We start from the raw sequence: 17,555 nt of genomic DNA, 5'->3' as shown, positions 1-17,555 counted from the left end.
CCCTTCGGCTCAGGTCATGGTCTCACGGCTCGCGGGTTCGAGCCCCTTGTGGGGAGGCTCTGTGCTGACAGATCGGAGCCTCGGGCCTGCCTCAGATTCTGTCTCCCTCTCCCTCTGCCCCTCCCCTGCTTGTGCTCTGTTTCTCTCTCTCTCAAAAATAAACATTAAAAAAAATTGTTTTTAAACAAACACAAAAAAAAGAGGGTTCCAGAGCCGCTGAAGGAGGCAAAGCTCTAAGAATGAAACTTCTCTAAACGACTGTGTGAAGCAAAGCCTTCCTCTTCAGTGGACTGTCAACGTCACTGAGAAATAAACGTCTATCATGGCAAGCCACTGAAATTCTGACGTTTTAACAGCAGTTAGTCTCTCTCCAGCTGAGAGTAACAAGGTTCGAGTATCAGGTTAGAGAAATAAGAAAGGTGATGAGTCGATCAACCAAAGGAGCAGCTGTGAGGACCCAGTAAACCCTGCGTCACGCGGATCTGAACCGCATGAATGGACTCAATTTAGCGACGGCAGACTGCTTTTGAAATCTGGCAGTTTAAAAATATAAGCAGCACAATACTCTGCTTTCTCTTCAGATCATATAAATCTTTCACCTTTTAAAAATATAAGCAGCACAATATTTGTTAAATGAAGTATTATGTGGAATCTCCAAAGGATAAGCTGGAGACACAGAGCCGTAGCGGCTACAGTGAGACCAGAGGGCTCAGCCTCACCTGCCTAGCGGCCCTGGAGTCACTTCTCTTGAAAATCCATGATTTTACAGTATTAACTTCGAGCTGCTGATGTTAACATTTCTGTTATCTTTGCATAAACTAAATTAGTCAAGAGAATTTTTTTTGTTTATATTTCATACTAATGCTTAATTAATTCATTTTTCATTCACTATAATGCAAGCATGGAAGCTCTGAATTTTTTTTAATGTTTATTTATTTTTGAAAGAGAGATAGCGTGAGCGAGCATGGGAGCGGCAGAGAGAGAGGGAGACACAGAATTGGAAGCAGGCTCCAGGCTCCACGCTGTCAGAACAGTCTGACGCAGGGCTCCAACCCACAAACCATGAAATCATGACCTGAGCCGAAGTCGGATGCTTAACCGACTGAGCCCCCCAGGCGCCCCACTAAAGCTCTGAATTTACCTTGGCACAACTTCGCCCACATTGCTCAGGTTTTCTACGCTGTTTGTTATTTTCCCCCATTTTTCTCACTGGATCTTCTACTTTCCTCTTAACTGAGGTATTATTATTATTATTGTTCCAGGAAGTGTTTACTTAATGTCACTACGTGCTAAACACTACGGATACCCTGACGAACAAGACGAGTAGGGTCACTGTTCCCAGGAAGATTAAACTGTCTACATGATCTTGACTCCTGTAAACATTCACAACTAGTTCCTACTTTCATTATTCCCTAATGACGTCGTGTGACGGGGCTTACACCGTCAAGTTCATGAGGATTTTCAGTGCCCCGACCTACTTCCTGATTCTGCCCGTTAGCTCTTTCTGTTCAACAATATCTATTATTTATAAGCTAGACCGCCAGCGCCTGTTCGGCTTTTCTCAATGCCGGGAAGACTTCTCTATTCTACCCAATATATCACTAATTTAATTAGTTTGTGAAGTGTATTTAATCAGTTTGTTTTGGGTTTTGTTTGTTCTTTTGCATGCAATCTCCTTTCATCCAAATATATATTTTCAAATCTATTTTAAAAAAGGAAAATCTACTTAACTGCATTAAGGAGAAAGAGAAAACTTCAGCTTCTAAAATTCTCTTGTTTCGTAGCAGTAATTTTTCTCTAAGCTCATACAACTTTGGCCTCTTTCTAATGCTGAATAACTTTTTTGCAGAGATGCCATGACATTCTTTATTTTTTGTACTTTGCTCATCCTTAGCAGAGGTCCCTTTACAAAGATGGTGAGCACGACAGTCCTTAAGGACTTGGCCTCCATTTATCCTGGAATAGACATTTAACCCGTTTGTTACAGGACAAAGGGTGCCATGGAGGGACTTCATCCCCTCGGACGGAACAAAAAAGCCAGAAGTTATTTCCACTACTCAGCTGAATGCTAGACTTAAGAATGTAGAACATTCTGTAAAAATGAAATGCATACAACTAAAATACATATCCAAATATCTTCTCTGGAAAGTTCAAAGGACAAGGTTCGGCCGAGGACCTCTGGGCCAAAGAAAAGTCTCAGGGGGTGTCACGAAGCAGAAGTGACCAGATCGTAGGGAGAAGTTGCTGAATGACTGTACAAAAGGGGTTCGCTCAGGAGATCAAAGGGAGAGAGTCAAGGCTACAGGCTGAGGGGCTGGTTTTCAACAGTTACAACTGACGGCAGAGAGTTCTGTAAAATCAGGAAATGCTTTCAAGATCAGAACGCCATACAATAAACTCAGTTGCAACACGTTTAGAAATTTTATATAAGTCAACTTAAAAGGACAGGTCATCTTGTGACTTATCCAGCACTTACAAAAGACCACTTTACAAGAAGTAAATGTCTCAACTCAGATGAATTTTCAACTAAAACGTTTGTCGATAGCTTTTCATTAGAACTACTAAATGCAACCATCGGCTGTCCTTTCCCCAACGTGACAGGAGGTAAAACAGGCTACGGAATCAAAGTTTTACTCTTACCCTGAAAAATCAGCAGAATATTGTCCATAATCAAAGATATAGACTCTAGTAATTTGGCACACTGTGAGGTATCCCAAAGCAAACAGAAAACAATATCTGGAAAACAAAAACAAACCAGATTAGTGAAAATAAAAGATTCATTTTGATAAAGAATACATTTTAAAATATTTTATTAACAATAGGATATGGTTCAAAAATTAACTATTTCTAGACCTACTCCACAAACAGCTTGCTTCAATAAATTGTAGAAACTCTTTACTAGTATCTGGTTTACTTGGCTTTTGTACCACCGTCAATGGTAAATCCATTTAAGCAATGCTTTCAGTAAGTTTTTCCTTCTGAAAGACCTCCATAAACCAAATTCCATATTTGAAAGTCATGTTCACAAGTATAAAACTGAGTATTGGTATTTTTTCTATTTATTCCTCCTTTTTAGAAAACACAACTTGGCATAAAAATATTTGGCTAGATTATACATTAAACAAATTCTTGTTTTAACAGTTTAAAATCACATATCCTTAGCGTGGGATCAGGTAGCATGTACTCACATATTACAGGCATGAACATTCAGTGATTTTCACATCTCAACGTGCCTGAGACAGTCACAATACTTAAACACATAGTATGGAGAATAATTCACATAACAACAGAAGCAGATTCTAGAACACTTAACATTGCAGAGGATAAAGCCTGCAGTGGAGGGCGCCTGGGTGGCTCAGTAGGTGAAGTGTCTGACTTTGGCTCAGGTCATCATCTCACAGTTTGTGAGTTCAAGCCCCACGTTGGGCTCTGTGCTGACAGCTCACACCCTGGAGCTGTTTCAGATTCTGTGTCTCTCTCTCTCTCTCTCTCTCTCTGTCCCTCTCCCACTTGTGCTCCTTCTCTGTCTCTCAAAAATAAATAAATTTTTTAAAAAACCTGCAATGCAAATTACCAGGGATGGATTGTCATCTAAATAGTTAACAAGATAATTCCAGATGAACTAAAGAATTACTGTACAACATTAAGGGGCGCCCGGGTGGCTCACCGGTTAAGCATCCAACTTCAGGTCAGGACATGATCTTGCAGTCCGTGGGTTCGAGCCACAAGTTGGGCTCCGTCCTGACAGCTAGGGGCCTGAGCCTGTTTCAGAGTCTGTGTCTCCCCTCCCCCACTCAACCATTTTTTTCTCTCTCTCTCTCAAAAATAAATATTAAAAAAAAATTTTTAAAGAATTACTGTACAACATTAAAACCAAAACACACAGGAAATGTGGATAAATATTCAAATGTTCTCAAATTGGGGATAGACTTTCTAAAACACGGGTACTATAGAAGGAATCAATAGGGTAAAAAAAACAATATATTTGGCTAATAAGTTTCTTATGTCGGCAATTTAGGTAGTTTTATGAAAGAGATCTTTTAAGCTTGAGACATGGGTAATTTGGATCTATGTGATGACTCCTGAGGGGGGGAAGGAGGGTAGCTTCCTGACCGAGATGTTTACAAAGCTAAGATACTCGCCACAGCTGTATCTGACAAAACAGCACCCACGCATGCTCACACGCAGAGTTTGCAAATCAAACTTAAAGTAATTCCTAAAAATCATGTGGCTCACTGACATCTGGCGACAATGTCTCTCATTTCATACAGTGTCCTACAACCTGACCGTTTGCGCCCCCCCCCCCCCCCCGCCCCCCCGCCCCGGCCCCATTGAGAACAAGAGTCTATTTCTCTACCCACTGAACCTGGGTTGACCTTCAACTCCTCTGACCGGTGGATGATGGCAGGAATCACACTGTGCTCGTTCCAAGGAGAGCCCGTAATCAGCCTGGCACTTTCTACCCCCCGCCTTTGGGAAGCCGGTCGTCGGGACAGAAGGGGAGTGTGCGGAGATCACCACGCGCAGAAGCTCCGGAAGACGAAACAGCCCGTGGGGGAGAGAGACCGACTCCGAGTCGTGGGACAGGGGGCAGCAAAGCCGACGCCCTGGCACAGAGACGATCTCTCCGGCTGACCCTTGCCGGATTCCCTGACCCACAAGAGCATTAGCAAGACCACACACCTGTTTGTTTCAGGCCACCGCGGGGTGGTGGAGTGGTGCAAGCAGAAGAGGAACCGGTGAAGTGAAAACGGGGCGCTGCCGTAACAAAACCCGGATGCGGGGCACTGGCTTTGGGACGGGGTGGCAGCTTTTCTGGAAACAGTAAGGCCTTGAGGAGATGGGGGGTGAGGACCGAGGGCGGGAAGGGAACTGTGATGCGAGGCCACAGAAGCCGGGTACCACTGCCGCTCACTCTGAGGCGGGAGATAGAAAACACCTTCCAGAAGTGCTGACGGGTTCCTTTCAGGTGCACACGACACAGTGTGGATACAGAGCAATGAGCTAAAAGAAGAGAAGTGTTCAGGTTTTTAGCAGAATTTATTAAAAAAAAAACACATTGAAAGGGCTCAGGAGAGTCTTTTCAGTCACAAAATATTCCTCGAGCAGCCACAGTGACGATGAGTCAGGAGAATCATTTTACGACACTTCAGGGAGACGTAAGGACACATCTTTAGAGAACCTCTCAGAGAAAAACAAGTTTCCATGAGTCTCAAGGTTCTGCCTCTTAGACCCTCTGCTGGACGAGAACGTTTTCAAGACCCTGAAGGGGGCTGTCCCACAGCACCTTGAGACCAAAGAGAGAGGAGGCCGTCTGAAAGAGGCCTGGCGGGTGGCTTCTGTCCAGCGCAGATTGACAGCTGGACACACAGGAAGCCCACACCTGTTTTTCAGAGTTCTATGAGACTGGACTCAAAGGGAGGAACAGCTCTAAGTGAAGAGACTGTCATGTCCCCAGTTACCTGCTGGTAAGCAGTGGGCTGAGGAAGCTATTCAACTGCAGAATCTGGCTGCTACTTGTGTAAAAATGAAGCGCAGCTCAGGGTCCAGATCAGGAGCCACAGGGACCAACTCACAGGGACTCCATGGGGGCCCCACTCAAGGTACGGGTAACAGGTGTCCATCTGGATCCCGCAGGTGCTGGGGACCAGAGCTTGCCAAGCGACTTGCATTCCTCTTTTTTTATTTATTTTTTAATTTTTTTTTTATTATTTTTGAGAAACAGAGAGAGAGAGTGCAAGCAGAGGAGGGTCAGAGCGAGAGGGAGACACAGAATCCGAAGCAGGCTCCAGGCTCTGAGCTGTCAGCACAGAGCCCGATGCGGGGCTCGAACCCACAAACCATGAGATCATGCCCTGAGCCGAAGCTGGATCCTTAACCAACTGAGCCACCCAGGTGCCCCTTCCTCTCCTTTTTTAACAGAAGGACCTACTGTAAGTACCCTATCACTGTTCGCCACTGTGTCCTGGGTACCGGGGGGAGGGGAGCAAAACCCGGCCCCGTTGGTGCACTGTCCTCACGTGGGCAAGAGCTGTACTTGAGGAGCCACACTGAAGAAGCCTCATCCACAACAGACCTGACTTAGATGACACGATGGAAGTGTCGAGCTTGAGGCCACAAGGAGGTGACACTCCGGGGGTCCTGAGAGGAACGGAGGATACTTTTCATGGAGGATGTATCGTAAACTGCGCAGGCCAGAGTGCGGATCGCTGCCCCTGCTGAAAACCCTGCGGCACACGCGGCTCCGAACAGCACGAGGTGGAATATAATTCTCTTCCCCTGGAATCTGGGTTAGACTTAGTAACGTGGTTTACCCAATAGACCATAATGGAAATGACTTCCCGAAACGTCAAGGCCCGGTCGTGAGAGGTGCTGCCGCATCCTCCATTTCCTTCTTGAAATGCTGGTCCTTAGTGCACGCAGAGCCCAGTCATCACGTGTGAGCACACGGAGCCCACACGGGGAGGTGACACATGAGTCAACAATCCCTGCTGACCTCCCGCCCATGGCCAACATCGCTGCTGGTCGCAGAAGAACCGCTTCGATGGCAAGTGTCCAAATGACGGCAGCTCCGGCCAATGTTAATATCGACCGTGCAAGAACACACACAAAATTGTCCAGCCAAATGCAGCCAACACTTAGAACCATGAAAAATCACAACACGGACGCCTGGGGGGCTCCGTGGGTTAAGCACCCGACCTTTGGTTCCAGCTCAGGTCATGATCTCACAGTTGTGAGATCCAGCCCCACGCTGAGCTCTGTGCGGACAGTGTGGAGCCTGCTTGGAATTCTCTCTCTCCCTCTCTCTCTGCCCCTCCCCGACTTGTGCATGCACACTTTCTCTCACTCTCAAAAATAAACATTTTTTTTAAAAATCTTAAAAAAAATCTATCAAAACACTAAATACTTTGTTGGCTTGAGACACTATGGATTCCTGGGGAAGGGATGTGGGAGTTTTTCAGGTGGGAAAGGAACAGTCAATGTGTTACCAGAGATTAACTTAATTTTAGACTTATTCTGAAAATTCCAATAACATAAAATCCATTCTTCTCAAATTAATCTCTAAATTGGACATCACAATCCCAATAAATATCCTAACAATATTCAGGTGGACCTGTCTGACCCGCTGACCTTCAAGGTCTTCTGGAAAACCAAGTAACCACATGATGAGGAGGACTTGCCCGCTCCCAGCAGACAGAAGAGCACATCACAGTGATTTGTGGTTTATTTGTTTCATAAACAGATCAGAAAATTAACCAGAGAAGTTCAAACACAGACTTATCCAACTAGAAGTTTCTGTTTATGACTACCAAGCTGGCATCAGAAATGAATGGGAGAAGGATGAATAAGGTAAAAGAGGTTAGAAAGTTAGCTCTTCTTTCAGAAATAAAAATAAAATAGTTTCCTGGTTCACACTACACACACACGTACAAAAATCCAGATTATGAACAGATCTTCATGTAAAAAAAATAGGACAATAAAAAAAGTACCAAAATAAAAATACAAAGGAATGTCCCTAAAATTCTGGGATAGGGAAACCTTGATAACCATAAGAAAAATCATAAATGCCATGAAAATAAAATCTGACAAATACTATATAAACATTGGAAATTTCTATAGGACAGATGACAGAAAATTAAAGAAACAATAGAAATTGTTTACTACATACAGTAGGTTAATATCTTTAATAAATAAAAAAATTCTACATTATCAACAAGGATTAAGAAATCAAGTGAAAATGGATGAGAACGTGAATGAGTAAATTACAGAATTAAAAATAATTATTAAGCAGTCCACTGAGAAAAATAAGTAGGGGGCGCCTGGCTGCCTCAGCTGGAGGAGTGTGCAGCTCTTGATCTCAGGGCCGTGGGTTCAAGCCCCATGATGGGTAGAAAGATTACTTAAAAAAAAATAAACTTAAAAAAAAAAAAGAAATGTGATTCAAGATAAGGAATCATCAGGAAGTCATAGGAATAATCCAGAAATGCATACTAGAATAATAACTTGTCCAACATCACTGCCAAAAGTTTAAAAATAGGCAATATCCAGTTTGGGTAGGGAAAACAGGCACCCTCACATGCTGTTGGTGGGAACAAAATTTTCAGCAGCCCTTTTTTTGGCCAGTGATTTTGTGGTATACAGCAGAATCTGGGCGTGCTCGCTGCACTACCAGTTTCACTTTCTGGAGTCTCCCCCCAAAAATAAAAATACTTACATACATTCACAAGGATATATACATAGATATTCACTAAAGTACTATATGTAAGTAATATAAAATTTATACTGCATATAAATAAATAAAAATAGAAAACCAACAAAATGTCTCTGATATTAGTTAAAATAAACGGAAAGAATAAAATAGAAAACAACACTATGGAATTCAGTAATAGTGATTAAAGAGACATCTATATGTACACATAATGAAAGTCACTTAAGCAAAAAAAGTAAACTGAAGAATAATCCATTTTAGGTACCAAAACCCTGTATGGAGATATATCTATATATACACACATTTGTGTGTATATAAACATATACTGATAATGTCATGGAAGAAGTTCTAGAACAAAGCTGGAGTAGAGTAGACACTCTAGGTTGATTCACTCCACGTGCATTTCCATCTCCTCTGTCCTCTGCTTTCCTTTACTAAAAAGTCCAAAAGGCTAACTGTCCAGTTCCCAGCCTCTCCTGCAGCTAGAGTGGCAGAACACACAGATCTTGTCTCCTGAGGCCATCGGCAAAGACTGATGTTGTGCTGTCCAATATGGTGACCTCTGTCCTACGTCAGAGGTCCGTGCTGTCCAATATGGCGGCCACTGTCCTAGGTCAGTCTCATGGCAGCTCAGAAAAGCTGTTAGTTTAAGGATTTTCATAAACTGGTTTTAAACACAGCCATTATTAAAAATTAAGTGATAGGAACATAAATTTAAGTAAACAGGGGGCACCTAGGTGGCTCAATGGGTTAAGCATCCAACTTCGACTCAGGTCACGATCTCACGGTTCGTGGGTTCAAGTCCCACATCGGGCTCTGTGCTGACATCTCAGAGCCTGGAGCCTGCATCTGATTCTGTGTCTCCCTCTCTCTCTGCCCTCTCCCACTCTCGCTCTGTCTCCGTCTCTCAAAAACTAAATAAATGTTAAAAAATTTTTTTAACTAAGTAAACAGTATTTAAAGAGGCATTAAATATTCAAAACTCATCACTTCCCAATTCCTTCTTATCATTTGCTATTTTCTGTGCTCTTGAGGCTATTTACATGTCCTGCATCTGTGTGACAAAAATACTATATAAAGGTGAGCTACTGAGCACTTCTTCCCAGTCCCACATTCAAGGACTCCAAGTTTGTCACTTTACAGCTACCATGAAGCACTTACATTACAAAAACGGGCAAACACCATAAATCTTCCTGGTCATTTAAACCAAGGATCAATAAGCTAAAGGCTGCAGACCAAACTTGGCTCACTGCCTGGTTTCATAAATAAAATTTTGTCTTTGGCCACACCCGTGCCCGTTTGTGTACGTGGGTCCAGGTCCACTTTCACCCTAAAACAGCAGAGCTGAACAGCTGTGACCGCAACTGCAATGGTCTTTGAAGCCTAAAATATTTATGGGCAAGTGTACTGACCCAAGTTAGAATTAAAATGCTGAACAAAATGATGGGGGGGGTAAAACGATGAAGGAAATGCACATTAATCTTTTAGGAGGGCGCCAGGACTACAGCCATCGTGTTGTGAATAACAGAGAAAGAGGGAATACTCTTCCATTCTGCAAGGCCTGTCACTCGATGCAGCAAAAGAAGTTGCTCACACATGGACAGATGAGTGACTTCCCAACATACATCTTGTTTTCATCTTCCTCGTTAGCATAAGCAGACATATCAAACACCGTCCATTTTAGAACCACATTCGTTTGTCCATGACGTGAGCGACTTCTTTACTGAGCTGATCGGTAACCAGACATTTAGTTAATACGGCCCTGTCATATCACGGTTGAACAGCAGCCCGAGGGGAGCTGGAAGAGTTTGGCAAAAATCAGCGAAAGCATGGCTCTATGAAATGTACAATAAGGAATATGGTATAGTTTATTATTATTTGTAAGTTATGAACTATATATCCACTATGTTAGTAACATTTATAATAAACTTGTGTACGTATATTTATGCATCTGGCTTCCCCAGAAAGCCAGCTCATTGCTAGCGTTTCCTAGTGCGCCACTGACCGGCCACGTGTGGTTACACAGCACCTGAGACGTGGCTGGTCTAAGTTGAGATTTTCTGTAGCTGTAAAATACTTCCTGCTTTTTGAGGCCTTAAAAAAGAATCAGACACATTGTTAATAATCTTTACATCGACTGCATTTGGAAATGATAGTATTTTGGATACACTGGGTAAAACAAATCACTAAAATTAATACATTTCTTTTTTACTTTTTAAACTGTGAGTATGGGGAAATTTAGAATTACACCTATGGCTCACAATGTATTTCTTTTTTTTTTATAAAAAATTTTTAGTGTTATTTTTTGAGAGAGGGAAACAGCACAAGTGGAAGACAGGCAGAGAGAAAGGGAGACACAGAATCCAAAGGAGGCTCTAGGCTCCAAGCCATCAGCCTAGAGCCAGATGCGGGGCTTGAACCCACGAACTGTGAGATCATGACCTGAGCCGAAGCTGGCACTCAACCGACTGAGCCACCCAGGTGCCCCACATGTTTTTCTAATGCACAATGCTAGATAGATTTCCTGAACACAGAAAAAGGGACAGACACAGCTGGTGTCGCTTTTCACACTTCTGAATTCTTTCTGCCTAGAAAATGGATGTGATGGCTATCACAGCAACCCTCCTGGGTCCAGTGAGGTGACAAACAGGCTCAGACAGCAGGAAAGAACAAGAGAAGAAAGAGGCTTCTTCAATGACACGCTGAGCTGCTGCATTGCTTCTGAATAACCTGATATCCAGAAGGAATCCTGGGTGGCGAATTCTTTTTCCCTATTATCTGCCATTGAAATACATTCCTACTGGCAAACTTTTGTTGTTTTGCTTAGAGTCCGATCACACGGGGCAAGGGGCTGGGGCACGCCTTTGACTCTGCACACTCACACAGCAGTAGAGGTAAGTGGACACACAGGCCGATACGTGTGTGCACGGTATTAACCTAAGTGCTATGCTCAAGGTAAGAATTTCACTAAATGTCTTCAAACAAAAATATACCCGTAAAAACACCCCAGAGAGAACTGATCTGGATGTAAATGGCGCTCCACCACTTTCTGTTACTCCTGCCTGTGTGACGGTAAGAGCGCTAGGTGACTTCTGACCCCTCCTCCTCTCCATTATAATTATAAGGCAGACACAGGGATCCTGATGGCTCTAACTCAACGGACTGCGATCCTGTCTTCCCCGCTGGTTTGCGGGGAGGCACAAACCTAGGTCTGGTCAGCGAAACCTGACACGGATGGATCTTTCCGGAAAGGCTGTTCTTCTTCATGAAGCAGGACACTTGGTATCGTCATATCCTACGGGCTGCGGCCATCTTTCCCCTATGAACGTGGCTCACTGAAGCCCAGATCAATCCGCCAGGAAGGCAGAATAAAGAAGTCAGGTAGAACAGAAGGTGGAACTTTTTGATGCCCTCATTAAGACGGAGTTGCTGAACTCATCAGAAAGAGCTGCCTTGCCCCATGCCTTCTTGCTCTGAGCGGTCAATCTTTCTTTACTGCTTACAACACTCCACGCCGGAGTTGGGATTTCTGCCCTTTGCCGCCCAAAGCATCCTGATACAATTATTAGGCATATCAAAATTAAATCAAGTGCATTTGGAGAGTTCTAGAACAGAACATTTTCTCCTTTTTAGAAATATAAATGTTGAATTACTGCCTCATTTCAAAAAGAGAAATCGCATCTTAAATATCTATTCATTTAGGTATCAAGTATAGAGTGAAGACTGTTAGGAAAAACACAGAGCTCAGGGACTCTGGGATGAATGAACCAGAAATGTTGAGTGGAAATGAAAAAGAATTCTTTCAAAACGAGGAAAAGAGGCAACATCTTCACCAAAAGGTTCAAAGTCCTCGTAGGAATAAAGACAGAAATCTAACAAAGGAGTAACTGTTTTAATGTGCGAAAATCAAATTAAACCATTCACTTTCCCAGGTGCGTGAGCTCAGATGACCTAAAGCTTAGCTTCGGGAAAGGCTCACACATCTGAAAACTAACTTACCATCTCTTATTCTGCCTCCTCTATTTGCTTATACTTAGTCTTGAAATCAGGTACTTACACTGAGTTGTGAAACCTCGAAACTTTGTTCTTCTCTTTCAAACACGCTGTTGGCTAATCTGTCGCCTTTGCATTTCTATATAATTTTTGAGACAGCCTTACAAACACAGGGAACACTATAAAACAGGAACCAGAGGCGCAAACATACACAGAAGGGGAAGGTAAAGCAAGGAGAAAGTCCGTATTCTGATGTGCAAGTCTTATGTAAGGTTAGGCACACAGATCAATGAGCAGAATAGTCTAGAAATAAAGCCACACATACGGGGTAGGTTGCAATCCAATACAGAGGAGGTGGTATTTGCAGTTAACAGTGCTGGGACACATGGATCTATAGACAGAAAAAAAGTTAATTTCAACCTTTAACTCAGAACACACGCAAAAATTCACTCAGAATGTATCAATGATCTAAGCCTAAACAACAAAGCTATAAAAACTTCTACAAGAAAATGTTCATCAATCTTAAGCCAGATGAGGATTTCTCAGAAAAGATACAAACAGCTCTAAACTATAAAACAAAAATTTGATGGCAAAGTTCTATTCTTCAAAAATCACCACGAAGGTAACACTTATCATAAGCACGGAGTAATGTATGGAGGTGTGGAATCACCATATTGTAGATCTGAAATGAATGTAACACAATGTTAACTGTGCTAGAATTAAAACTAAAAGCTTAATAAAAAAATCACCACTAAGAAAATAAAAAGGCAAGTCATGGATTAGGAGAAAATACTCCTAATTCATAAAACTGACAGAAGACTTATATCCAAATATAAAAAGAAAGAATTATGAAATGATAATGAAGTTCAAGTCAAGAGATTTGAATAGACACATCCCAAAAGAAGGTGTACAACTGGCCAGTAAACGTAAGAAAGATGCATGACATCATCAATCATGAAAAATCCAAATTAAAATCATAGTGAGATACCACCTCATGCCCATGAGAACAACTGAAATTAAGAATAAAACCACGCATTGGTGACGCTGTAAAGGAACAGGTCGTATATCACCAGGGCAATAGGACTGAAAACGCCTATTACCGCTTTGGAAAAGTTTGGCAGTTCTTAGAATTAAATATACTTTTATCCTATGCCCCAGAAATTCCTCTCCTGCTGCACAACATGCAAGAGAAATGAAAACATATATCCACGAAAAAACTTGTACAAAAATGTTTTAGAAGTTTTATCCATAACAGCCCCAATTTTGAAACAACCCAAATGTCCATTAATAAACAGGAGAAAGGACACATACATTGTAGAACATAAACTCCATACAATAGAAAGCCACTTGGCAATGAAAATCCATCATGGAATCCTTAATAATTGAGCAGACTGAATCTTTCAATCAGGTGTTCCTTCTTATATAAAAGACAAATTATAACTGTTATACTTGCAGGCGCCTGGGTAGCTTCGTTGGTAAAGCGTCCGACTCTTGATTTCGGCTCACATCATGATCTCACAGTCATGAGCTCAAGCTCCGCATCGGGCTCTGCGCTGAGCGCAAAGCCTGTTTGGGATTCCCTCTTGCTCTCAGTCCCCCCCCACTTGTTCTCTCTCTCTCTCTCTCTCTCTCTCTCTCTCTCTCTCTCTCTCTCTCTTAAAATAAATAAACATTTTAACAATAATTGCTATACTTTGTTTTAAATGCAATTAAAAGTCATTAAAACAAATATACCATGTAATACTTAAGATTGAGTCATATCATAAGATTGTATTTTACTGTAGCTTATATAAGAAAATTATATAGGGGCACCTGGGTGGCTCAGTTGGTTAACCCTCTGACTTTGGCTCAGGTCATGATCTCATGGTTCATGAGTTCGAGCCCCACATCAGGCTCCGTGCTGACAGCTCAGAGCTTGGAGCCTGCTTCAGATTCTCTGTCTCCCTTTCTCTCTGCCCCTCCCTCCCTCTCTCTGTCTCCTACTCTAAAATAAATAAACATTTCAAAAAATTTTTTAAGAAAATCATATATATTTATATATTATCTGTGTGTGCACATACAGAGAAATAGACTGATAGATATGGGTCATAAATATATATACATGTATAAAATATAAACACACACATACCATTGTGTCTGTATACACCAATACATGTACACGTACATACACATATACACACTGATATATTCTAACACAATTACTCCCATGACTATAAATACATATTGTAATACATAAATATATTTTAAGTTCCCTTAAATAACATCCTAATTAAGATATTCACAGAGTCAGATTTCCTATTAAAAAATAAAGTACAGGGGTGCCTGGGTGGCTTACTCAGTTAACTGTCTACTCCTGATTTGGGCTCAAGTCATGATCTCATGCTTTGAGGGGTTGAGCCCTGTGTCAGGCTCTGTGCTGACAGCGTGGAGAATCCTGATTCTCTCTCTCCCTCTCAATGCCCCACACACATGCTTCTCTCTCTCAAAAATAAATACAAACACTTAAAAATTAACAAATAAAGTTACAAAATGAATTTCTTGCTGGTAAATTTCTGTGGCTTTCTAAGTATAGGTCTTAGAGTATACTTTGTCTCAGATTATAATTCTTATTAAAATTAGGTAATAAAAATTTTTTTAAAAGGACTGACATGGAGGAATTTTATGACATTAAGTTGAGTTTAAAAGGCGGGGGGGGGGGGCGGCAGACATAAAAGATTACTTACTATACAGCTCCCTGTACACAGATTTCTACAACAGGCAAAACGCATCTCTATGGACAGAAAACAGATCACTGGCTGCAGGAACAGAGCCAGACTGATCACACCGGGAGAGGAAGAAGCTTTGGGGATGAGTAAAATGTTCTCTAACTTGATTTGATGGTAGTTACACTTTATAAGTTTGTCCAAACTCACTGAGCTGGGGGTTTTGTCTTTGGTAAATTATACCTAACGTTGATTTAAAAGTATTTGGGAAATAAACACATTTTACACAATCTCCTCTGCACGTTCCTTCTCATCCTGGGGCCCTAGGGCTCGATTTCTTCTCCGGCTACTTATTTCCAAAAGGATGTCTGCTGCCCTCTGACTTTATATACCCATTATGTACTGACACCCCCCAGATTCTCAATTTCCAGCCTGGATACGTCTCCTCCTCTCCAAACTCAAGCTACCTAACATCTCCGGGTGTTGCCTAGTAGGCATCTGGAACTTAACACGTTCCAAGAAGAAATCCTGACCCCACCAACACCACCACCTTTTCTCTAGTTTTCTTGATCACTGTAGACACCATCATCTTTCAGCTTTGCCCAAAAAACTGTTGTCATTTTTGATACGTCTTTATGACTCACGTCCCAAATCCCAAATCTCCAAATCCATCTTAATAGCGAAATCAGGATGACTCATCTCCATGATCAAATCTATCTACAAAATATACAAACTGGGGCATCTGGAGGCTCAGGTGGTTAAGTGTCTGACTCTTGATTTCAGCCAAGGTCATGATCTCAGAGTTCATGAGTTCAAGCCCCATATCTGAGCTCTCAGCGCAGAGCCTGCTTGGGATTCTCTTTTGCTCTCTCTCAAAATAAATAAAAATAAACACACACACACACACACACACACACACACACGACTGAGTAATGTCCGCTGGGAGCAGGTCCGTGCCTGGACTGCTAAAATAGCATAATCCTGACTGGTTTTCTCCCCCACTCCCTCCCTCGTCTGCCATAAACTCTGCATCCAGAGTGCTCAAGACTCCCCAACAGCTACCGACCACACCCCAAACAGAGTCCACGTTTTTTCAAGAACTTCCATTGATTGAGGAGCTAATTAAAAACAATTTTAAAAAACAAAAGAAACAAACCTCTTTTCTTTGGTTCTGCTGGATGAATGACATGACTGACATAAATTTACAGAGACTTTTATTTTGATTACAACCAAGGAGTAAGAATGATTAAAGACTCACAACACTAGCACATGAGTGAGCTTCGAGAAGCCTGGCAACATTCAACTCTCTCGTCACGTGTACACGGGCAGATCACGGAAATCCCAGCATCAGGGGAAGGACGAGTTAGTTACCATCAGCGTGGTCTTAAGTTGGTCACAATTTTCCATCGGTGCTATTTTCACATTAATTTGGTGAGACAGGGCTCTGTTTCTCTTTAAAGATAACTTTGTTCTTACATAAGTGCGTGTAGCTAAGCCGTCCCGGTCTCTCTGGCCCCTCTCGCTCCGCCTCCGTGGCACTGCTGGCCGGAACGCAGCTGAGAGCAGCGACCTCGGGTTAAATCTGCTCGTGGGTCACCGAGTCTTTAAGTCAGGGAGTGAGTTTTACTCACACCAGCGCCTCCAAACCTGACCGCTGAAGCCCAGAGGAGAGCGCTGTCGTGTCGCCGAGACTCCACTCAGTTTGAGCAAACACCTAGAAGAGAATAACTCTCCAAACCTACATCGCAAATCCATTTCTCTCAAACTCCATCTGAAAATTTCAATCCACAATTCCATACTTCCATTTCTAGAATATACCATTTCAAATTAAATAATCAAAACTACAATTTGCTCCATCTGGCTAGACTTTTTATTTTTTTACCTAGTTCAATAGCAATAAACATAAGCCAAGAACTAAAAATTAAATATTGGTAGGGTGTGTTACATTTAACCCTAAGGATGGCACGAATGAGAAATACAGTCTGGAAAGTGCTCAATAAATAATTTATAGGAGCTTAAAAACTGACTTTGGTAACAGGTAACCAGAAGAATAGTACCATACTTTAAAAATTAACTAACCAGAGACACAATTTCCTAAAATGTTCAATACGTATGTATGTAAAATTTTCTCCTAAAACCACAACAGTCCTGTAAATACATTGTAAATTACTCGGCAGGATGAGAATCTGTTCACCTAGGAGTGAATGAAATGAACAGAACAAATTGAATGTTCTATTTCTGAGTATATTTCAAACAAGATCTTAAGTCTAATGAAATCAGCAGAGACTTGGAAAGATCATTGCTTAAAAATTATTCATATTTCTTATTTTAAAAATGCATGATTAATCAAGTTTTTCCGTTTTCATTTAGTGGTTTGTACGCAGAAGGCAGCCTGAAGAATTACTTCTCTGTGCGGCGGCATCTGAAAGCGGCCCAGGAGCCCAGCCGATAATTCCAGGTCAACATCCCAAAGGGAGCTCACCTCTTCCTTCTTCCCTGTTTATACCAAAGTCATACATGCGCAGAGTTTCAGCAGCAAGAGTATGACATGGCTCCCGATGACAGAGCTGCGTGCGGCCCCAGAACGACCCCTGCCGGGCCAGGACGGCGCCCCGCCCCCCCCAGCGTGCGGCCCGGGGACCACCGCTGCC

The 17,555-nt window shown here is 42.2% G+C and overlaps 1 protein-coding gene across 1 annotated transcript in view; it reads right to left on the bottom strand.

Moving 5' to 3' along the window:
• Positions 1-17,555, bottom strand: part of MBOAT2 (membrane bound O-acyltransferase domain containing 2) — a 65,673-nt gene that overhangs the window by 34,863 nt on the left and 13,255 nt on the right. Inside the window, exon 3 of the mRNA XM_029938343.1 lies at positions 2,641-2,736. Within this exon, the coding sequence (XP_029794203.1) occupies positions 2,641-2,736 (96 nt within the window). The remainder of the gene's footprint in view (positions 1-2,640; positions 2,737-17,555) is intronic.

Source organism: Suricata suricatta, chromosome 4 (genome assembly GCF_006229205.1).
Source record: "Suricata suricatta isolate VVHF042 chromosome 4, meerkat_22Aug2017_6uvM2_HiC, whole genome shotgun sequence".
Classification (NCBI taxonomy): domain Eukaryota; kingdom Metazoa; phylum Chordata; class Mammalia; order Carnivora; family Herpestidae; genus Suricata; species Suricata suricatta.
Note: the sequence above shows the minus strand (reverse complement) of the source record. Positions and strands in the feature narration are given on the sequence as shown.